Raw genomic sequence first — 24,887 nt, forward strand, 5'->3', positions numbered from 1 at the left:
GGTGTCGTACGAAAACAAGCAGTGGACACTACTGCCATGCTTTTGGAGCCCAAAATACAATTCTCCAGGAAATGGGCATGGCTTAAAAAATTTTTTTTTTTTAATTACATGGTGGAAAATATGCAGCTGAAGTCCAACGAGAGCGGATACAAATTAATTGTTTTAATTAACGACAAATGCTAAAATGTTGAACAATGTAATAAATAACTTCTCAATTAAATTACACGTTATGTTGGCTGACAAATTGTTAGCTACGCTGGTCTTACGAACCGCATAGCCCATCATTACAGCAGCTGCATGTAAACTCGGACAAAACAAAGTCCCCAGACATCACCGGCAACAACGTCGCCTATGGGCACAAACCCACCGTCGCTGGACCAGACAGGACTGGCAAGAAGTGCTTTTCACTGACGAGTCACGGTTTTGTCTCACCGGGTGTGATGGTTGGATAGGCGTTTATTGTCGAAGAAATGAGCGTTACACCGGAGCCTGTACTCTGGGGTGGGACCGGTTTGGAGGTGGAGGGTCCGTCATGGTCTGGGGCAGTGTGTCACAGCATCATTGGACTGAGCTTGTTGTCATTGGAGGCAATCTCAACGCTGTGCGTTACAGGGAAGACCTCCTCCTCCCTCAAGTGGCACCCTTCCTGCAGGCTCATCCTGACATGACCCTCCAGCATGACAATGCCACCAGCCACACTGCTTGTTCTGTGCGTGATTACCTGCAAGACAGGAAGGTCAGTGTTCTGCCATGGCCAGCGAAGAACCCTGATCTAAATCCCATTGAGCACGTCTGGGACCTGTCGGATCGGAGTGTGAGGGCTAGGGCCATTCTCCCCAGAAACAACCGGGAACTTGCAGGTGCCTTGGAGGAAGAGTGGGGTAACATCTCACAGCAAGAACTGGCAAATCTGGTGCAGTCCATGAGGAGATGTACTGCAGTACTTAACTTCTTGGTGACAGGGGGCAGTATTTTCACATCCGGATTAAATGCACGCCCAAATTCAACTGCCTGCTACTCATCCCTTCACGGGGAGAGGAGTTTATGTACGGGTATGTTACTTGGCTACTAACGCAGCGAACTTGCCAGTATAGCATATATATGTTGACTTGATTGTTCACGTTATTCTTTGCTTAGCTAAGTGGTATTGTCATTGTGCGTTCTCAATGGACTTTGTTAATGAAGTCTTAAAATGTTGTAGCTAACTGTTCGTTTACAGTATAGTAAAATGCACTAATAGTATGTTGTACAGCTGAAGTCGGAAGTTTACATACACTAAGTTGACTGCCTTTAAACAGCTTGGAAAATCCAAGAAAATGTCATGGCTTTAGAAGCTTCTGATTGACTCAAATTATGTCAATTAGACTATTGGAGGTGTACCTGTGGATGTATTTCAAGGCCTACCTTCAAACTCAGTGCCTCTTAGCTGGACATCATGGGAAAATCTAAAGAAAATCAGCCAAGACCCCCCAAAAAATTGTAGAGCTCCACAAGTCTGGTTCATCCTTCAGAGCAAATTCCAAACGCCCGAAGGAACCACGTTCTGTACAAACAATAGTACGCAAGTATAAACACCATGAGACCACAGCTGTCATACTGCTCAGGAAGGAGACGCGTTCTGCCTCCTAGAGATGAAAAATGCTAATCAATCCCAGAACAGCAGCAAAAGACCTTGTGAAGATGCTGGAGGAAACCGGTACAAGTATCTATAGTCACAGTAAAACGAGTCCTATTTAGACGTAACCTGAAAGGCTGTTCAGCAAGGAAGAAGCCACTGCTTCAAAACCGCCATAAAAAAAGCCAGATGGGCTGGCCTGATGAAACAAAAATAGTACTGTTTGGCCATAATGACCATCGTCATGTTTGGAGGAAAAAGGGGGAGGTTTGCAAGCCGAAGAACATCATCCCAACCGTGAAGCACAGCGGTGGCAGAATCATTGTGGCAGCATCATTGTGGTGGCATTTCACAAAATAGATGGCATCATGAGGAAGAAAAATTATGTGGATATATTGAAGCAACATCTCAAGACATCAGTCAGGAAGTTAAAGCTTGGTCGCAAATGGGTCTTCCAAATGCACAATGACCCCAAGCATACTTCCAAAGTTGTGGCAAAATGGCTTAAGGACAAAAAAGTCAAGGCATTGGAGTGGCCATCACAAAGCCCTGACTTCAACCCTATAGAGAATTTATGGGCCGAACTGAAAAAGCGTCTGCGAGCAAGGAGGCCTACAAACCTGACTCAGTAACACCAGCTCAGATCTGTCAGGAGGAATGGGCCAGAATTCACCCAACTTTTTGTGGAAAGCTTGTGGAAGGCTACCAAATACTAATTGAGTGTATGTAATCTTCTGACCCACTGGGAATGTGATGAAAGAAATAAAAGCTGAAATAAATCACTACTATTATTCTGACATTTCACATTCTTAAAATAAAAGTGGTAATCCTAACTGAATTTTTACTAGGATTAAATGTCAGGAATTGTGAAAAACTGAGTTTAAATATATTTGGTGTATGTGAACTTCTGACTTCAACTGTATATACTCATTAAGTATGTAATATACACTACGTTAGTATGGTTATTCAAACACAGCGTAGGCTTTTCTCTGAACCTGGTTTCCCGTGTCGAGTTTTTGGTAGTAGCACTTGAATTAACTGTGGAGTGAAAACAACTAGTGCCAAGACGTACCTGTGTCATGAGCAGATAGAGCTTGCCGTGCAGCTTGGTCAGTTTGTGGAACATTTTGACTCTGCTCTCAATCATGTGGTACAACACTCCCAGCTGAGACACCAGGTCTGGCAACTGGTACAGGGATAGAACAAAAGCAGTATAAAAAAAAAAGGTATAAAAGTCAGTATAAAATAAGTCAGTATAACATATAATAAATTCACTCCTCGTTTTGAGGAAGTATAAACATTGGTCCTGGGTCAATAATCTGACTGTATAAGTGTGTACAATTGTATAAACTGTTAGTCAAAAACAAAAAACTTAACTCTCCAAATGTTTGTGAGCTAATGAGCTGAACAGTATTTATTTTTATACATTCCCCAGAACAAACCATGTTTTGGGTTTGAAGTTAGCAGCTAGCTGAAGACACCCAAGGATAGACTCACCGAGGACAGGTAGGAGGTGTGCTGCATGAGAACAGCCTTGAGCCATCGCACCATCAGCACTGCCCTGTAGTACAAATGGGAAAAGGAGAAACTAGTTGAGTTGGGGTGAAGTTAGGTTCCCTTCAGGCAACAATATCAGGGTGAAGGGTTTAGGAATGATGCCTTCAACTAGATTTAACTAAAAACAATTGGGCCAGTAATGGCCCAAAACGTTCACTGGTTTGAATCCTTGAGCGGACTTGGTTAATAATCTACTAACGTGCCCTTGAGCAAAGCACTTAACCCTTATTGCTCCTGTAAATCGCTCTGGATAAGAACATCTGCTAAATGACTCAAGGTAAATAAAGATTTAGCGGCAGAATTTAGTTGGTCTTTGTCTTGCATCAACGGGAATGTGAATATCATCAACATCTGATCATATCCGATTAGGGGGTGTTCACTTACATGTATGGATGCCCTTGCATTCTCTTGGTGAGCTCTTCCACCAATGGCAAGACGGCAGGGATGGGTAACCGGGAAACGGTTTTCTTTATTAAGTTATCCTTCCGGGTCTGAAACACATTCTGTGGGGCAGAGGGACCAATGTCAATGAACAGATTTCAGAGAAACTGTAAATGTATGTCACTGACAAAAAGCGGAAGGGTCAGGGATCTTACTTACCAAAAAACTCCATACCAATTTACCTTTATTCTATAAACTACAAATAAAGCGTAAGATCAAGATTGGATGGCTGAAACGCCACAAAAATGATGCGATGGGGGCGGTAGACATGCTTTATGATTCTGAATGTCAGATACCAATTAGCGATGTGACAAATTTAAAAAAAGGTTCAATGTTTCAAAGTACCATTGTCATTTAAACTTTTTTTAAATAACATTTACAATTCAGATATGGTCCTGTGTATGACCACTACGGGGCAATGCAGTTGGATCTACAGCAGTCCTGGCAAACTACCAGTTGGCGCTCTCCTTACTGCTGTCCCCCACCCACTCAGCAACGATGGTATATTTTAGGATCTCTGTTGTGTGCCTCTCCTTGAAGTTCTCAGTAAATGGGACTTCAAGTCCCACTTCTTAATGTGATGGATCACTGCAGTGATGCATGTCGGCATATTCATCAACGTCCAACAATGTGTTGTCATCGCCACATATGGTTTGAGAGCTCGCGCTTTGTACTTGCAGAGCCATCATTGTACAATTACTCCATCAGGGCAGTCACGTTTTTCTCAACATGGCATTTGTAGTCAGGTTCTAGATATACCATTAGGGTATTGAAGCGGACATCCTCAACCCATTGACGATGGCTATCAACTGCAATTCTGTAATCAGCACTATGATTTTCTCACTCAGTCCCTTATCGGTCAGCAATGGTTTGTACAGCATTGCACCTGTACTGCCAATGTAGCTCATTTCAACCTCAAAAGTTGACATTTTCTTATTATAGTATTGTCATAGAGGACTTTGCTGCTATCGCTTTGCTGTCTCATTGCCATTTTTCAACTCAACGATGATGTGCGGAGTGCTTGATCTCCGTTGCAAACAATTTTAAAGATGCACATCTACTTACAGCATGGAGAATTAAGTACATTTGAAGTCAGAGGTTTACATACACCTTAACCAAATACATTTAATCCTAGTAAAAATTCCCTATCTAGATCAGTTAGGATCACCACTATTTTTAGAATGTGAATTGTCAAGAATAGTAGTGAATTATTTCAACTTTAATTTCTTTCACCACATTCCCAGTGCGTCAGAAGGTTACGTACACTCAATTAGTATTTGGTAGAGGTGTTTAACTTGGGTCAAACGTGTCGGGTAGCCTTCCACAAGCTTCCCACAATAAGTTGGGTGAATTTTAGCCCATTCCTCCTCCTGACAGAGCTGGTGTCAGGTTTGAGGGCCTCCTTGCTCGCAGATGCTTTTTCAGTTCTGCCCACAAATGTTCTATAGGATTGAGGTCAGGGCTTTGTGATGGTCACTCCAATACCATGACTTCGTTGTCCTTAAGCAATTTTGCCACAACTTTGTAAGTATGCTTGGGGTCATAGTCCATTTGGAAGACCCATTTGCAACCAAGCTTTAACTTCCTGACGGATGTCTTGAGATGTTGCTTCAATATATCCACATTATTTTTCTTCCTCATGTCCACCAGTCCCTCCTGCAGCAAAGCACCCCCACAACATGATGCTGCCACCCCCGTGCTTCACGGTTGGGATGGTGTTCTTCGGCTTGCAAGCCTCCCCCTTTTCCTCCAAACCTGACGATGGTCATTATGGCCAAACAGTTTTATTTTTGTTTCATCAGACCATGGGACATTTCTCCAAAAAGTACGATCTTTGTCCCCATGTGCAGTTGCAAACCGTAGTCTGGCTTTTTTATGGCGGTTTTGGACCTGTGGCTTCTTCCTTGCTGAGCGGCCTTTCAGGTTGTCGATAAAGGACTCGTTTTTACTGTGGATATAAATACTTTTGCACTTGTTTCCTCCAGCATCTTCACAAGGTCCTTTGCTGTTGTTCTGGGATTGATTTGCACTTTTCGCACCAAAGTAATGTCATCTCTAGGAGACAGAACGAGTCTCCTTCCTGAGAAGTATGACGGATGCGTGGTCCCATGGTATTTGTACTTGCGTACTATTGTTTGTACAGATGAACATGGTATCTTCAGGCATTTGGAAATTGCTCCCAAGGATGAACCAGACATTTTTTCTGGGTTCTTGGCTGATTTCTTTTGATTTTTCCATGATGTCAAGCAAAGAGGCACTGAGTTTGAAGGAAGGCCTAGAAATACATCCACAGGTACACCTCCAATTGACTCAAATAATGTAAATTAGCCTATAAGAAGCTTCTAAAGCCATGACATTATTTTCTGGAATTTTCCAAGCTGTTTAAAGGCACAGTCAACTTAGTGTAGGTAAACTTCTGACCAATTGGAATTGTGATGTAGTGATTTAAGTGAAATAATTATCTGTAAACAAATGTTGGAAAATATCCTAACAGACTTGCCAAAATGATAGCTTGTTAACCTCTTGAAACTAGGGGGCACTATTTTCATTTTTGGAAAAATAACGTTCCCAAAGCAAACCGTCTATTTCTTATTTATTTATCATGATTATCATGACCAAGCTTCCTGCTGCTAGCTGGACATAATGCAATGCTAGGCTATCGATAAACTTACAAACGCTTGTCTTGCTTTGGCTGTAAAGCATAATTTCAAAATCTAAGATGACAGGGTGATTAACAAAAGGCTAAGCTGTGTTTCACTATATTTCACTTGTGACTTCATGAATATGAATATTTTCTAGTAATATGTTTTGACCGTTGCGCTATGCTAATTAGCGTAGTTGATGACAATTCTCCCGGATCCGGGATATTTAACAAGAAATTTGTTGAATGGTTGAAAAACTAGTTTTAATGACTCCAACCTAAGTGTATGTAAACTTCAAGTGTATTGGTGAAATTGTGCCGTTTCATTAGGATAGGGACCTGTTGGTGCAGCATTTCCCAAACACATACTAAGCTGATTCAAATTCAAACTCATTATCCAGCGTTGATCATTTGAGTCAGCTGTGTAGTGCTAGAGCAAAACCAAAAATGAATACCCCTAGGGGTCCCCAGGACAGTTTGGGAAATGCTATGTTAGTGGTAGTTTTGTGATAACTGCACCGCAGAAAAACATTATGGGCTCAACATTAACATTTAAACGTCGCTAGCAACAATGACAAGAAGCTGCCGTGTGTGGAATCGTAGGTGGCTCATTTCAGCAAGTTCTTGTTACCATGTAATGTTGACTGACTTCATGTTAATGCTAAGATGGCAAAACTCCACTAGCTAGCTAGCCAACCAACAACTAAAGCATTTGAAAGACAGGTGCTCTTTACGTTCAATATGCATTGAGACTAAACACAGTGAATTTGGAAACCATTCAGACCACTTCACTTTTTCCACTGTGTTACGGTATAGCGTTCTAAAATGTATTAAATTAATTGTGTTCCTCAATCTACACACAATACCACAAAATGACAAAGCGAATATTTATAAAAACCACAGAAATAACTTATTTAAATAAATATTCAGACCCTTTTCTATGAGACTTGAAATTGAGCTTAGGTGCGACCTGTTTCCATTGATCATCCTTCAGATGTTTCTACAACTTGATTTGAGTCCACCTGTGGTAAATTCAATTGATTGGACATGATTTGTAAAAGGCACACCCATCTACATAAGGTCCCACAGTTGACAGTGCATGTCAGAGCAAAAACCATGCCATGAGGTCGAAGGAATCCTCCATAGAGGTCCGAGAAAGGATTGTGTCGAGCCACAGATCTGGGGAAGGATACCAAAAAATTGCAGCATTTTAGATCCCCAAGAAGAGGCCTCCATCATTCTTATAAGGAAGTAGTTTGGAACCACCAAGAGACTCTTCCTAGAGCTGGCAGCCCAGCCAAACTGAGCAATCGGGGAAGAGCCTTGGTCAGGGAGAAGACCAAGAACCTAATGGTCACTAACAGAGCTCGCCTTCCAACAGGACAACGACCAAAACAAAGCAGGACTGGCCTCGGAATGTCCTTGAGTGGCTCAGCCAGAGGCCGGACTTGAACATAGATGTGCTTCGACACTCTCCATTCAACCTGACAGAGCTTAAAGAGGATCTGCAGAGAAGAATGGAAGAAACTCCCCAAATACAGATGTGCCAAGCTTGTAACGTCATACCCAATTAGACTCGAGGCTGTAACTGTTACCAAAGGTGCTTCAACAAAGTCCTGAGTAAAGGGTCTGAATACTTACATAAACATGATATCAGTTTCTACATTTGCAAAAATATCTAAACCTATTTTTGCTTTGCCATTATGGTGTATATTAATGAGGGGGGAAAAACAATGTATTAACTTAATCCATTTTAGATTAAGGCTGCAACGTAACAAAATGTGCAAAGTTAAGGGGCCTGAATACTTCCCGAATGCACTGTAGTTTACATGTTGTCAATTTGTTTTGACCCCTAGTTGAGCACGCGCCGGTTTTGTTGCTCAAAGCATTCACTATAGTGACAAAAAAATTATGTTTTGACACCACATGATCACTGGAGACTTTGGATATTACGAACCCCCAGATCAGTGAGAGAAATATTTCATAAATTTTTCTGAACACTACAGGGATCTTGTGGTGTGTTGCAAGTGCCTTATCTGGCATATCGGAGCCCATATATTCAAAAATAAAAGGGTCCGCTCACATTGAGGATGTTGGCGTCCTTGCTCTCCAGACCCTGCACCAGTAGCACCGCGAAGTTGTCCGTCTGCAGAGAGGGGGTTTCCTTGACTCCGCCCTTCTCACGTGACAAGTCAATCTCTCCCAGTCGCTCCTCTATGGACATCTGGGGAGGAAAAAGTTGGAGTAGCAGTGGATGGGTTAACAGCGAAGTAAATGAGGCAAGGCACAAGCAGTTTGCTGCTAACAGATACAACTTGAGAGAAGGGTTATAGAGTATTTTATTTGCTGTGCTACAATGTGTTCACTCCTCCGTTGACTGGCTAAGACACAGGATAGCACTCGGCCTTAGTAAGAGAGGAGTGAAACAATACTTTTGCATGGTGTCTGACTGCATTTACTACTGACAGAGTAACACAGAATTCGTCCATGCCTAATGGCAGCAACAGGTCCTCTGTAGCTCAGTTAGTAGAGCATACTGCTTGCAACCAATGTTTCCTCTAAACAGTGAGGGGCACGCAGCTCCCCTGAGACTTCCACAGAATAAATATCAGCCCGCACAGAGAAGTACGAGATGCGAGTTTCACCCCTCAGCTAACACAAGCAACATTTCCCTTGACTGTGGGAATTATGATCGAGGCAACAAGCCACTTTTCTGAGTAGGATTGTATTGCATTGACATGCAGGACTCTGCAGGACATGCAGTCTGTACTCTACACACCAGTGCCACAAAGCCAAATCAGAGCTGCAGTAGGCCTATATGCAAACAGACCATTGCCATACACTTTGAACTGGACTGTGTTCAGAATGAGCCGTCATAAGTAGATGGGATTCTTTTGAGATCAGTATGTAGCCACATGTGCGCATTTGTTCATATCCTTTGCTAGTTAGTGAGTTATTAGCCCAGTTATAGATGCTTTATAGTCAGAAATGAGAAGTGATTGCTTACTACAAGAGCACAAAAAGACATATTTGAAAAGAGTCGGGTAAAGAGCTTTGTCTAAGGGGCAGTGTTGTATTTTGAATAAGCTAAGTAGCCAACAGGCAAAGAATAGAACAATTTGTCTGATTCTCAGTAATAATGTTGAGGGAATAATACATTTAATTTCTAGCAAACACCATATTTTCAGTCACCTTGTCTGAAGGACAAGTGGATAAACAGGTTAATGTCAAGCACTGCAGCATATTTTTTTTATCTTATGGAATGCAGGCCTACATTGAACACCACGCATTGGCTGCTACTGTAGACTCAATGATATAACATTTTAACATGGAAATAGCCACTCATATGATCAAATTGCAACAAAAGCATACTTGACCACTGTCTGAAACTAACTTAAAGTGGGTACAGCCTCAGTGTTCATAGTAAAAGTGCGCTTGAAGTTAGAAATTTCACAACGTTCAAGTTTGTGCACAGCAGAAGTGAAATTTGTCCAGTGCCCAATTTTTCTTGGAGGGTACATTGCTTGCAACGCCAGGATAGTGGGTTTGATCCCTAGGAACACATGCATAAGTTGTATGCACACATCTAAGTTTTGGTTAAGAGTCTGCTAATGATATATTATTTAAACATTTTGCTGAGTGAAACGCCGTCAGATCATCGCTTATAATCTAATCTCTCGTGGACAGATGCACCTAATATAACTTATCGTAGCGTCTGTCAGACTCAGGGATGCGACAACTAACGATAAACTTTGTTCTGGTGTGCAGAATGTCACTGATCAAACTACGATTTCGCAAGTGTTGATCTTTCAAATTTCAGAAAGGGACATTTGGCAGATTGACAAGAGTGGAACTACCGCTCTGCTTAAGCAACTTACTTTGCCTATGCCTGCTGTTTATAATATTTTAGTTTGTATTGCCATTTTTATTATGTGAGTTACTCACAATTCAGCATGTGGACGACATTTGTACAATATTCAGTAAAAAAAAAATACAAATAAACATTCTCCTTAATCTACCATCTTCTCTAACAGTCTGCCCCCAGAACTAAGTCGTGCATCTGGGGCGACAGGTTGCCTAGTGGTTAGAGCGTTGCGCCAGTAACCGAAAGGTTGCTAGATTGAATCCCCGTGCTGACATGGTAAAAGTTAATCCACTGTTCCTAGGCCGTCGAGGTAAAAAAATAATTCTCTTAACTGACTAGCCTAGTTAAAAAAAAAAATTAAAAAATGAAATCTGCCAAAACTAGACAATACTCATGTTCTGGGTTTCCAAGACAAATCTTCAAAAAGTAAAGGTTTTTATTGCAATCGCCAACAGAGTTGAGAAGGGCAGGTTGACAAGGTCAACATACCTCTTTGGTATCTGTGCCCTTTTTCCTCTTCTCGGATCCCAAAGCTGCTTTGACCGGCGCTTGGTGACCGGGAAGACCAGGGACAAGAACTTTGCTCTTGGCGTTAACTACTGGGGTTTTCACCTGAAAGACAAGAGCATGTATATTGAACAAAAATAAACAGGGCAACACGCAACAATTTTACTGACTTACAATTCATTTAAGGAAATAGGTCAATTTGAAATAAATGTATTAAGCACTTATCTATGGATTTCACATGACTGGGAATATTTGTCATACCTTCTAAAAAATAAACGTTAGTTTATTTAGCTAGGTTGTGGATTAGAAAATCAGCCCGTATCTATTGTGATCATTTGTCAAGGGAATCCCTGTGCATTCAAATTGCAATTGGTAAAATGCAATTGTGTTCGTTGCCTATAGTAGCTTAAGCCCACTGCAATAATGGGGCACTCAGCAAACTGCTCGCCCACACGACGCCATACAAGTGGTCCGCGGTTGTGAAGCCGGTTCGACATACTGTCAAATTCTCGAATAAGATGTTGGAGGCGGCTTATGGTGGAGAAACTAACAATAAATTCTCTGGAAAGAGGTCTGGTGGATATTTCTGCAGTCAGCATGCCAATTGCACGCTGCCTCAAACCTTCAGACTTCTGTGGCATTGTGAAAAAACGGCACATTTTAACCTCTTGGATCTCTAGGGGCGCTATTTCATTTTTGGATAAAAAACGTTCCCGTTTTAAGCGCGATATTTTGTCACGAAAAGATGCTCGACTATGCATATTCTTGACCGTTTTGGAAAGAAAACACTCTGAAGTTTCAGAATCTGCAAAGATTTTGTCTGTAAGTGCCCCAGAACTCATTCTACAGGCGAAACCAAGATGATGCATCACCCAGGAATTAGCAGAATTTCTGAAGCTCTGTTTTCCATTCTCTCCTTATATGGCTGTGATTGCGCAACGAATGAGCCTACACTTTCTGTCGTTCGCCCAAGGTCTTAGCAGCATTGTGACGTATTTGTAGGCATATCATTGGAAGATTGACCATAAGAGACTACATTTTCCAAGTGTCCGCCTGGTGTCCTGCGTCGAATTCGGTGCGCAATTGCCAGCTGCTTCCACTTTACCATTTGATTCAGGGGAGAAAGCATGTGTCCAAGAACGATGTATCAATGAAGAGATATGTGAAAAACACCTTGATGATTGATTCTAAACAACGTTTGCCATGTTTTCAGTCGATATTATGGAGTTAATTTGGAAAAAAGTTCGCGTTTTGAGGACTGAATTTTCGTTTTTTTTTTGGTAGCCAAATGTGATGTATAAAACGGAGCTATTTCTAATACACAAAGAATCTTTTTGGAAAAACTGAGCATCTGCTATCCAACTGAGAGTATCCTCATTGAAAACATCAGAAGTTCTTCAAAGGTAAATGATTTTATTTGAAGGCTTTTATGTTTTTGTTGAAATGTTGCGTGCTGGATGCTAACGCTAATGCTAACGCTAAATCCTTTGTTTGCTAGCTACTGTTACACAAATTATTGTTTTCCTATGGTTGAGAAGCATATTTTGAAAATCTGAGATGACAGTTTTGTTTACAAAAGGCTAAGCTTGCGAGATGGCATATTTATTTCATTTCATTTGCGATTTTCATGAATAGTTAACGTTGCGTTATGGTAATGAGCTTGAGTCTGTATTCCTGATACCGGATCCGGTATGGGGAGTTCCAAGAGGTTAAAGAGGCCTATTACCCCAAGTACAAGATGCACTTGTGTAATGATCATGCAGTTTAGCAGGATTATCGTGAAACAAACACTTTACATGTTGCATTTATACCAGAAACAAGCCTATGCCATTTAGACCAGACTAAAAGGCCGAAATGGCATCAACTGGGCATTACCTTGGAAACAGTAGTTTCCATGGCGATGGTGAGGGTGGTGTGGACATTGCGGGTTAGGCAGACGTGTCTCTCTGCTGTGTTCACATCCTATATGGGGGACAAGGGAAGGAACAAAATGTCAGTAACTGTATAAACATGTGGGTTTTATATACAGTGCATTCGGAAGGTATTCAGACACCTACTTTTTCCACAGTTCAATTATAGCCTTATTCTAAAAGGGATAATATTGTTTTTTTACTCAATCATCACAATAGCCCATAATGAGAGTGAACAGGTTTAGATTATTATTAAATGTTTTAAACAGAAATCACATTTACATTAGTATTCAGACCCTTTACTCAGTACTTTGAAGCACCTTTGGCTACGATTACAGCCTCGAGTCCTCTTGGGTATGATGCTACAAGCTTGGCACATCTGTATTTGGGGAGTTTCTTCCATTCCTGTCTGCAGATCCTCTCAAGCTCTGTCAGGTTGGATGGGGAGAGCTGCTGCACAGCTATTTTCAGGTCTCTCCAGAGATGTTCGATCGGGTTCAAGCCCTGGCTCTGGCTGGGTCACGCAAGGACACTTCTGAAGCAAGTTCTCATCAAGGATCTATGTACTTTCCTCGATTCTGACAAGTTTCCCAGTATCTGCCACTGACAAACAACCCCACAGCATGCTGCCACCACCATGCTTCACCGTAGGGATGATGCCAGATTTCCTCCAGATGTGACAAAAAAGTTCAATCTTGGTTTCATCAGACCAGAGGATGTTTATCATGGTCTGACTGTCTTTAGATACCCTTTGGCAAGTGGGCTGTCATGTGGCTTTTACTGAAGAGTGGCTTCCATCTGGCCACGCTACCATAAAGGCCTGATGGGTGGAGTGCTGCAGAGATGGGTGTCCACCTGGAAGGTTCTCCCATCTCCACAGAGGAACTCTGACCATTGGATTCTTGGTCTTCCCCGATTGCTCAGTTTGGCGGTGCTGCCGAAATGTTTTGGTACCCTTCCCCAAATCTGTGCCTCCACACAATCCTGTCTCGGAGCTCTACGACAATTCCTTCGACATGGCTTGGTGTTTGCTCTAAAATGCACTGTCAACTGTGGCACCTTCTATAGACAGCTGTGTGCCTTTCCAAATCATGTCCAATCAATTGAATTTACCACAGGTGGACTCCAATCAAGTTGTGGAAACATCTTAAGGATGATAAATGGAATCAGGATGCATCGGAGCACAATTTCGTGTCTCATAGTAGAGGGTATGAATACTTATGTAAATAAGGTATATTTTCTGTATTTAAAATGTGTGTAGATTGAGATTTTTTGTGTCCATTTTAGAATAGGGTTGAAATGTAACAAAATGTGAAGTGTCAAGGTGCCTAAATACTTCCCGAATGCACCGAACAATAAAAATGTAGTATTTTATGTTCTGTGCTATAAATAATTTATTGACTGGGTGAGGCACAGGACAGCATGTGCCATTACCAAGGGAGCATGGTGTCTGATTTACTGACAGATTAACACAGGTAACATGTTTGCTGAACAGTCCATCAATCTGGTAGCAATTCATCTACGTCCATATTTTCTTTTGCATTCATTTTTCCCCCCGGATATTCACATTTTCTAACTGGGTAGAAAGTAGTGTTCTGCTGAAACCAACGCAAAAACCAAAGTGAGACCAGGTCAAAGTGAGACCTGTACATTGACGAGCCACGGCACAAACAACATTCAAGTCAGGAATATTGCTCGCCTATTATCAACCTAGACTTAATAAAGACAATCCTTTATTAGCTACCTGCACTACAACCTTAAGCTGTAAATGTCTATTTGACGGGTTACAGTTGAGTGTTGGAGAAAACACTATTCAATTGAACTGTGCACCACTCACCAATCTCTCCATGACTGGCTGCAGGTAGCTGCCATAGGCAAGCAGGAGGCTGCGTGTGTCCGCGGTGAGGGCCGCAGCCAACAGAGGAACGGGCACGGGGATATCCTCAAGCCCAGACATCTGGACTGTACAGGAGGGGGACAGCGGCTTCTTACAAGGCCTACATTAAAGTAAAGGTGGAGAAGGGCATTTCAAATAAACAGGGTCTTGTAAGTAGGGCACACCGTAACAAACTGGTGGGCAACAGAAAAACAACATGGTTTCTTATTGGACAGGTTCAGATGAGCCCCTCCCCTTTCCTTCCATTTCATGCCTACTGAACACGACCTAGGTATCAGAAGTGTACCAGTGTTTTCCCACTAGCCAGCTATACAGTCAATTACAGAAATCGTGGTCAACCGGGTACCTTTTCCACGTAAATTAAGCAGGCTAGTTTGCAATTCGCTAGTCAGATAAGTCTGCCGAGCCCTCTCCAGCTAGAATGAACCTGCTGCCTCAGTTTGTATGATGGCAATTTGCATATACTCCAGAATGTTATGAAGAGTAATCAGATGAATTGCAATTAATTGCAAAGTCCCTCATTTCCATGCACAGGAACTGAATCCCCAAAAACATTTCCACTGCATTTGGATTGCTGAGGACTGGGGTAAAGTCATATTCTCTGATGAATCCCCTTTCCGATTGTTTGGTGCATCCGGAAAAAAGCTTGTGCGGAGAAGACACGGTGAGCACTACCATCAGTCCTGTGTCATGCCAACAGTAAAGCATCCTGAGACCATTCTTATGTAGGGTTGCTTCTCAGCCAAGGGGGTGGGCTCACTCACAATTTTGCCTGAACACAGCCATGAATAAGGAATGGTACCAACATCCGAGAGCAACTTCTTCCAACCATCCAGGAACAGTTTGGTGAGGAACGATGCCTTTTTTCCAAAAAGGCAAAAGTGTGAACTAAGTGGCTCGGAAACAAAACATCAATATTTTGGGTCCATGGCCAGGAAACTCCCCAGACCTTAATCCCATTGAGAACTTGTGGTCAATCTTCAAGAGGCGGGTGGACAAAATCTAACAAATATAAACAAATAACTACAAAATGCGCAATGATAGCATGGCTATATAAATGAGGTGCGCGTGGGCCTCAAGAGTGGCGCAGTGGTCTAAGAAACTGCACCGAGGTGCTAGCTGTGCCACACTTTTTGCTAATTTATTACAAATTTAAAAAATATATACTTATGTATATGTTCTCAGCACCTTTGCTATGAGATTCAAAATTGAGCGCAGGTGCATCCTGTTTCCATTGATCATCCTTGAGATGTTTCTACAACTTGGGAGTCCACCTGTGGTAAATTTAATTGATTGGACATGATTTGGAAAGGCACACACCTGTCTATATAAAAGGTCCCACAGTTGACAGTGCAAGTCAGAGCAAAAACTAAGCCATGAGGTCGAAGGAATTGTGCGTAGAGCTCCGAGACAGGATTGTGTTGTGCCACAGATCTAGGGAAGGGTATCAAAACATTCCTTCAGCTTTGATGGGATCTAACAACAGTCACCATTATTAAATTGGAAGAACTTTGGAACCACCAAGACGTCTTAGAGCTGGCAACTCGGCCAAACTGAGCAATCATGGGAGAAGGGCCTTGGTGAGGGAGGTGACCAAGAACCCAATGGTCACACTGACAGAGTTCCTCTTTAGATGGGAGAACATTCCAGAATGACAACCATCTCTGCAGAACTCCACCAATCAGGCCTTTATGGTCATGACCAGACAGAAGCTACTCTTCAGTAAAAGGCACTAAAGGACTGATCAAGAAACAAGATCCTCTGGTCTGATGAAATCAAGATTGAACTCTTTGGCCTGAATATCAAGCTTCACGTCTGGAGGAAAACTGGCACCACCCCTACAGTGAAGCACGGTGGTTGCAGCATCAAGCTGTGGGGATGTTTCTCAGTGGCAGGGACTGGATAGACTGGTCAGAATTGACTGAAAGTGGCCCAGCCAGAGCCCGGACATAAACCCGATCGACAATCTCTGGAGAGACCTGAAAATAGCTGTGCAGCAACGCTCCCCATCCAACCTGACAGAGCATGAGGATTTGCAGAGAAGAATGGGAGAAACTCCCTAAAATACAGGTGTATGTAGCGTCCTACCAAAAAAAGACTTGAGGCTATAATCGCTGCCAAAGTATTTGCTTTGCCATTATGGGGTGTGGCATAGTCAAAAAGAGAGTGCAAAAAGGGTCACTGCAGTCCTCATAGCCATTTAGCAGCCTTATGGCTTGGGGGGTAGAAGCTGTTCAGGAGCCTTTTGGTGCCAGACTTCGTGCTCCGATAGCATTTGCCATATGGGCGGCTGGACTCTTCCTGACACCGCATGGTATAGAGGTCCTGGATGGCAGGGAGCTTGGCCCCAGTGATGTACTGAGCCGTACACTACTCTGTAGAGCCTTGTGGTCGAATGCCGAGCAGTTGCTATGCCAACGGGGATACAGCCAGCCAAGATGCTCTCAATGGTGCAGCTGTAGAAGATCCGAGGGCCCATGAGAAAATGTTCAGCCTGAGGGGGGAAGAGGTGTTGTCATTCCAACCATGTTGGTATGTTTGCACCATGATAGGGCCTTAGACGTGGACGCCGAGGAACTTGAAGCTCTCGACCTGCTCCACTACAGCCCTGTCGATGTGAATGGGGGCGGGTTTGACCCTCAGTTTCCTGTATTCCACTATAACCATATTTTGTCTTGTTCACATTGAGGGAGAGGTTGTAGTCCTGTCACAACGATGCCAGGTCTCTAACCTCCCTATAAGCAGTCTCGTTGTTGTTCAGGCCCACCACCACCGTGTTATTGGCAAACATGGTGTTGGGAGTCGTGCACAGCCACAGTCGTAGTAGGTGAATGGAGTGCCGGAGGGGATTACGCATGCACCAGGGGGGCCTCATCCCTCCCTCTACAATTGGATCCTGTACTTCCTGATGAGCTGCCGCCAGGTGTTGAGGGTGGGCAACACATCCGCCACACTGACCCTCAATACCTAGCGGCAGCCCATCAGGAAGTACAGGATCCAATTGTAGAGGGAGGGATTCAGTACCATGCACCTTAGTGATGAGCTTGGAGGGCACATTGGAGTTGAATGCTGAGATGTAGTCAATGATGAGCAGTCACAGTTTTCCTTTTGTCCAGGTGGGAAAGGGCAGCGTGGAGTGCAATAGAGATTGCATCTGTAGATCTGTTTGGGTGGTATACTAATTGAAGTGGGTCCAGGGTTTCTAGCCTTGAGGCATTTCATGGCTACAGATGTGAGTGCACGGTGCAATAGGTTACCTGGGCAAAAGTACTGTCTTTCTTGGGCACAGACACTACTATGGTGGTCTGCTTAAAACATGCTGGTATTAGACTCGGACAGGGAAAGGTTGAAAATGTCAGTGAAGCCACTTGCCAGCGCATTTGCAAAGTAAGTGTCCTGGTAATCCGTCTGGCCCTGCAGCCTTGTGAATGTTAACCTGTTTAAAAAGGTCTTACTCACATCCACTAAGGAGAGCATGATCTCAGTCGTCCGGAACAGCTGGTGCTCTCACGTATGGTTCAGTGTTGCTTGCTTCAAAGCTAGCATAGAAGGCATTTAGTTAATATTTTAGGCTCGAGGTAATGGACAGCTCTCGCCTGGATTTCCCTTTGTCATCACTGATAGTTTTGAGCCTTGCCACATTCGTCGAGCGTCGGAGCCGGTGTAGTTGGATTCGATCTTAGTCCTGTATTGATGCTTTGCCGGTTCAAGAATCAGGAAGATGGCATTATTGTAAGATTTGATAAATGGAGGGCAAGGCAAAGCTTTGTGTGGAGCAAAGGTGATCTTGAGTTGTTTTGCCTCTTGTTGAACAGGTGACATGCTGGTAGAAATTGAGCCCAAACTGATTTTAGTATACCTACATAAAATCACTGGCCACTAGGAGGGCTGAGGAAAATATGTTCAGCGGGACCTTTAAGGGACAGGCCGTTACCGTCATAATATGGGCACACGCTTGTCTGATTTAAAAGAAATCTCAGATTGCAATGTCGTCTCAGCAGCAGACAGTTGCAAACTCAAACATCGAAAAGCAACCTAGCATGTGAACAGAATGATGTAACTGGCCAGGAAACAAGATAATGTCACACTAATAGTCTTTGTCAATTCAACCAAATTCATCATGTGAGATTTGGACATTTGCTCTGTTTAACCACCTGCCAACGTGGCTGGTGAAATATACATTCTTAGCCACCAATGACAAAACCTACCCACATTTGTAGGGTATTAATTTCAAACCCTGGTTGCTAGTTGAAAATACCAATCTAGCAATAGAATGTACCAGAAGCCACCAAAATAAAGCTTGTTCGGCAAACATTTTGGGAATCTGGCTGGCTACTTTTTCTATTTGGCTGGCTACTCCATGCGTTTGGGGAAAACACTGGTTTACCATGTAATAATGTGTACCAGCACTATAATTCGAGTAAATAAAATCTCAGCTGTCAGTACTATTTAACAATCTAACTACTACACCAATTACGCTGTCTAACTACCATGTAACAATTTTATGGTCACTTGATGCCAAAGGATTTTCTTTACCCTACTATAAACATCACTTCTTTCCTGAAATTGGCAATTGTCATACTACTATACGTCTCCTTTCCCTCATTGAACGTTCTCTCTTCCCTGACAGATAATGTATAAGAATCAGTGCCATTTAAGTACTCCGCCTTGCCCAGTGACAGGGGAAAGGTGTGTTGGTATTGACTGCTAAATGGCTGTAAATTAATGAGGATATGATCCTTGTTGTGCTAGAGGAATAAGAAGAGTCCGCCTTGCACAGTGACAGGAAGGGACAAGGTTTTAGAGACTAACCCGTTCAGAAAGTGCTCAAAGAGATGAAGCTGCCCATCCTTACACACAACCGCCAGCCTCACCGCCTAGGAGAAGGAGAAATAGCATTAGGCATGTGTCAGAGGTCCAGTCCCAAATCACCCACCACAACCTTGCCTTAGACCCCAAATGCACACCCACAGTTTCTAAGGAATGTCTTGAACCAAGGTAGGCACTTATCAGTGAATCAAGCTCGGTCAACAGCCTCTTTATTATTTTACAGAGGATACGCTCCATCCCCTCAGATCTCAATCTCACGGCCATTAGGTCAGGGCACAGTGTGGTAAGAAGGGAGTAGACGATGACGATTGAGAAAGCAGGGTGGAGAGTGAGCAAGTGATATAGATTAACTTCCACAGCCAGTGCTCCTGGGTCCTTCACTGGGGGACGTTTGGTGAACTGAAACTTGTTAGGTAAAACGGACCCCTACCCTACCTCCAGTGAGGCAAGGTCGACTCACCTCTTCCTTGCTGTTGGAAGTGAAGAGGTCAATGTGCTGGGGGTCGTCCGTCAGGGTGAAGGACACCACAGAGTTCTTGTCATTGCTGTCCTCCTGGACTTGCCTGAGGGGTGGATAGACAGACATGAAGATGAAGCACACACACCAGCCCAAAGACGAGCCATTTGGCTTTGCTTTTTTCATTTGTAAACTTAACCTTGAGTTCTTGGCAGCAAGTGACCAATACAAATCAATTGAAGACAAACACATTTGTTAATTAGGGATGTAAAAATTAAAGTTAATAACAATAGGGAAGAAAATATTCACCTTTTTAATTGTTAACTTTATGGGGTGCACTCAAATTCACAACGGTTTAATAAAAATATAAAAATGTCACTGCCTATCCTTGCAGGGGTCGCGTTGCTCAAACAGAAAAAGAAAGAACGCAGATCTAAAAAGGATTTTTAGTGTAAATTCTGCTCGGCTTCACTCAGGGTTTGCTCCAAATGATGAATGTAAAAGGTCTAATTCCGTGCTTCAGTTGCACTTTTTCACTTGGAAAAAAATATTTGCTTGGATCACGAAATTCTGCTCCAGTACTTTCCAAAATGCAAGATTAACTTCAAGCAAAACATAAGGAAATGTAGCTGGCCCCATTTCTTCTACTATAAACTGTAGAAATATGGCCATGTATCGTTTTGGCAAAAAAATACCTTGCCTTTTCATTGTACGCCTATTTATGTGCGGTTGCTATCCAAATTGTGTTGCACTTTGGTTGTCATCTGATGAAGTACTTTCTGTCAAATGTGTAGCACGAATGTATTTTGTATGAATAAAAACTAGTGACATGCCCCTAAACACTATTGAAGCAAAAAATAACATGATTGTTTTTTTAGGTCTGTTTTTTGAAAATGCAGATTTCTGAAAGCTAAATGTGACCGCTGACTTATATGTAGCAATTTCACAGATTTACATTTTAGACAAAGCCTCATTAAAAGTAGGCTTATTTCTCCAATTAATACTACCGCAACTAATCGAATACTAACGTCCGTTTGGATAACCATGCCCATCCCTAGGCTGTAGTAGCATTTTGGCTAGGCTATAGATGTCTAAAGCATGGGGTTGGCCATATGCATGTGTTGAGGCTACCCTAAGGGAGCTAATCAAAAACACATTTCAGAATTTGGGTTTCAATATCAATACTAGCTTAGTATGACAATACGATAAAGATAACACCATGAAAAATTCCATAGTAATATATACTGCACTTAATGTACAGAACATTATGAAGACCTTCTCTTTCAATGACAGACTGACCAGGTGAATCCAAGACAAGCGGTTATAGGGGCCAGGCACACCGGGTTGATTTAAGACCTGCAACACTGCTGGGTTTGTCACCCAACCGTTTCTCATGTGTATCAAGAATAGTCCACCACCCAAAGGACATCCTGCCAACTTGACAACTGTGGGAAGCATTGGATTCAACATGGGCCACCGTCCATGTGGAACACTTGACACCTTGTAGAGTCCATGCCCCAACAAACTGAGGCTGTTCTGAGGGCAAAGGTGGGGTGAACTATATTTGGAAGGTGTTCTTAATGTTTTGTACACTCAGTGTATCAAATATATGGTTAACTGGCCATCTGGAGAGCTAGGCCGCTGTCTAAGAGTCTAAAGCAATGCATCTCAGTGATAGGTGTCACTGCAGACACCCTGGTTTGAACCCAGGCTGTATCACAACCAGCCGTGATTGGGCGCCACAATTAGCCTATCGTCGTCCAGGTTTGGCCAGTGTAGCCCATCTTTGTAAAAAATTATTTATTCTTAACTGACTTGTCTAGTTAAATAACAGTTATACAAAAAAAATCAAATCATTTGAGCAGAATTTTGAACCAGAATTCCTCAAACACACCAGTGTAACCTTAACAATGTCCTAAGAGTGGGTCTAAAAAATAAATAAAATAAAAAACCTACACACACAGTAACTCTTGGAAGTATTACAAAAACATAAATATATTTTGCTCTGCATTTGTGTGTATATTTGCATAGGGCCTAGCCTATGCCACACCATTTACCACCCAAGGGTCGGAACTCAACACATTCGTAGATTGCAAACCAAATATGATATTGCTAGGTAGCCATGCAACAGATCAAAGATAAATCTTATGTCCCACAAAAAAATTTGCAGGCTGTGCACAAGTGCATTCGGAAAGAATTCAGACCCCTCGACTTTTCCACATTGTTACATTACAGCCTTATAATATGGATGAAATTGTTTTTTGACCCTCAAACTACACACAATAATCTATAATAACAAAGTGAATACCAGTTTAATTAAGCTAAAAATTTAACCGAAATACCTTATAAGTATTCACACCCTTTGCAATGACACTTGAAATTGAGCTCATCCTTTCCATTAAACATCCTTGAGATGTTTCAACAACTTAATTGGAGTCCACGTGTTGTAAATTCAATTGATTGGACAGGATTGTGTCAAGACACAGATCTGGGGAAGGGTACCAAAACATTTCTGCAGCGTCGAAGGTCACCAAGAACACATCGGCCACAATCATTCTTCAAATGGAAGAAGTTTGACTCTTCCTAGAGGTAGGCCGCCCGGCCACTGAGCAATAGGGGAATAAGGGCCTTGGTCAGGGAGATGACAAAGAACCCGATGTTCACAGACAAAGCGCCAGAATTCCTCTGTCTTCCCAACAATTATACTGAACAAAAATATAAATACAACACTTAGTAAAATTGTTGTGAGTTACAGTACAATCAGTCAATTGAAGTAAACGCATTAGGCCCCAATCCATAGATTTCACATAACTGGGCAGGGGTGCAGTCATGGGTGGAAAGGGTAGCAAAAGTGAGAGCCAGCAGAGCAACAGGGACAGGGCAAATATTGTCATTGCAGGAAACAGGTTAATGCACATTAATGTAGACCAAAAAATGGTTTAAAAAGCCCAAAATCTGCAGGAACGTTGTGAAGCCAAATTACTTACATAAGCAAAATTGCTTCCGAAAGAGGGCAATGTCTTTGTAGGACATTTTCACTTTATCAACCCAGCCGTAGTTAGTGTTGCCTATCAAACTGTATAGGCCACCTTGTTCTCTCCTCTGGCAACAGCCTGACTCGCACACGCACTTGACGTAAACAGAGGCGCACATGTCGATAGCTCTAACATCTTAATAGTGCGCCTCAAGTATTATTTTATGTTAAATTTTTTAGATTTTTTTGCCGCAGGAGCAACAATTAAGATGAGGCACAATATAATGGAAGCACTAATTATCTCCGCCACATGTTTAAACACCTTTGAAAGTGAAATGTAAGACTTAAGCCCTCTAAATCAGAGTTTAAGAAAGACTATGCAGACTTAAACATTGGGAGCACTTAGAAACAATCATCTGTATCAATGTCCCTTACAAAGCATGCCTGTAACCCAATGTACTGCTTTTCAAATATTTTAGGCCAAATTTGAGCAGATTCATAGCGATTAATATCGATTAAATACAGAAAGTCAAGCAATTATTCGTGACTAATTATTTTTATATCATTTGACAGCCCTTTTCTTTAAAGAATCAGGCTGTCGAGACAAATGACAGGTCTCATTTACAAAGGAGCTCCTTCAAACAAGTCACTTCAAATCACATGCAACACAATAAAACAACCCGTGTATAATGGATCTACTGAGGAAAGCATTATGGCGGTCCGTTCTCACCACACGCTGATGAGTCTGTCGTGGGCCGCCCCGGACAGGAAGTAGAGGCCATTGCTGTCCGGGGGACGCGTGGTGGCGAAGCGCAGGTTCGTCACAGCTGTGGAGTGACCTGTGAACTTCTGATGAAAACAAGTGGGAGTTAGACATCTTAAAGACAGGGGGCGTTTGAATAATTTCCTCCTCCTTGAGGTAATCACTGTTCTGGAACGTGTTCATTAGGACACAACAGAAAATGTTCTGCAACGAAGAGGCTTTCTTGTTACCTACTGAACACGACCCAAATCTGACACTGCTGGAACAGTACTAGGGTGGTAACACGCCCACAATTTGTCAACCAAGACTCTTCAGTTCTTTCGGCCAATCGGTTGGTTGAAATTTTAAAACATGTATTTTTCCAAGTATGGACAACCTGTTTGAATAAAACCAAACTCTATGTAGGCTACTGAGGTTGTATGATGCTTTAAGCACTGCAATTCAAAGTGACAAATTAATCAAAAAGGAGCCTGAGATCAATATAACCTAACCAGAAGAAAAACAGTGTGCTCCCGCTGCTGGTCTTAGCACACTGCCATTACGCTCCTGAAGTTGCCGGTAATTGGTTACAGCAGCAGTCCGCAACCTTGTCCATTTATACTGATCTGCGTGCCAGCACGAGGAACAAGGTTTTTTTTTTTTTTATTATCTCAAAATCAATTTCATATAGTTTATCAATTCTAAATTAAAATTAAACTTTTATTTTAAAAATTCAACTATTGCCAATATGTAAAAATAGCCTACATATAAGTCAACAAATAACACCAGTCTGCAGGCAACAAAAAAAAAATCCAGACAAAAATATCCTACAAATCACTGCCTACACAAGGCCGGTCTGCAAGGAACTTAAAACATTGTATTTGCACAAGGGATAAGTAACCAAGCCTATTTTGACGTTTCCACCGGATCAGAGTATGACATTTTTTTCCTCTTTCACATTGAGTGGTTATCAGAAGGGAGAGAGCTGGAAAAGATGAAATAGGCTTTGAGGAACTATTGTGTCATTCTCAAATGGATGTAAAAAAAAAAAACTTTTATTAATCAAAAAAAATGCTCAACAGCAACATTGGTGATGTGAGTTAAATCAGAAATAGTATCAGATCCTTACTCTAGATGGACAGGAGCACTCCCATCCCCATGGCATAAGCAATCGTTTACTCCACTTTTATTTTATATATTTGCCACTGCACCGCAATTTGTTTTTACATACAGTACCTGCCAAAGTTGACAAGTACTCATTTTTTACTATTTTCTACATAGTGGAATAATAATGAAGACATCAAAACTGAACACATAGAATCATGTAGTAACCAAAAAAAATTGCGTTAAATCAAAATATATATTTTATGTTTGAGATTATTCTTATTAGCCACCCTTTGCCTTGATGACAGCTTTGCACACTCTTGGCACTCTCAACCAGCTTCAGGAGG

General features: G+C 42.2%; 1 protein-coding gene and 1 non-coding gene across 2 annotated transcripts in view; both read right to left on the reverse strand.

The window, feature by feature from the left end:
- Window positions 1-24,887, reverse strand: part of LOC139383970 (WD repeat-containing protein 43-like) — a 44,035-nt gene that overhangs the window by 12,465 nt on the left and 6,683 nt on the right. Inside the window, exons 5-14 of the mRNA XM_071128595.1 lie at window positions 23,425-23,543; window positions 19,724-19,826; window positions 19,246-19,310; window positions 14,374-14,533; window positions 12,502-12,588; window positions 10,609-10,731; window positions 8,338-8,478; window positions 3,557-3,675; window positions 3,113-3,176; window positions 2,688-2,801 (exon numbers count right to left, since the gene is read on the reverse strand). Of these exons, the coding sequence (XP_070984696.1) occupies window positions 2,688-2,801; window positions 3,113-3,176; window positions 3,557-3,675; window positions 8,338-8,478; window positions 10,609-10,731; window positions 12,502-12,588; window positions 14,374-14,533; window positions 19,246-19,310; window positions 19,724-19,826; window positions 23,425-23,543 (1,095 nt within the window). The remainder of the gene's footprint in view (window positions 1-2,687; window positions 2,802-3,112; window positions 3,177-3,556; window positions 3,676-8,337; window positions 8,479-10,608; window positions 10,732-12,501; window positions 12,589-14,373; window positions 14,534-19,245; window positions 19,311-19,723; window positions 19,827-23,424; window positions 23,544-24,887) is intronic.
- Window positions 8,609-8,745, reverse strand: LOC139384239 (small nucleolar RNA SNORA15). Its single transcript, XR_011628829.1, has one exon. It is a non-coding gene; the product is annotated as a small nucleolar RNA SNORA15 (small nucleolar RNA).

Source organism: Oncorhynchus clarkii, chromosome 25 (genome assembly GCF_045791955.1).
Source record: "Oncorhynchus clarkii lewisi isolate Uvic-CL-2024 chromosome 25, UVic_Ocla_1.0, whole genome shotgun sequence".
Lineage (NCBI taxonomy): Eukaryota > Metazoa > Chordata > Actinopteri > Salmoniformes > Salmonidae > Oncorhynchus > Oncorhynchus clarkii.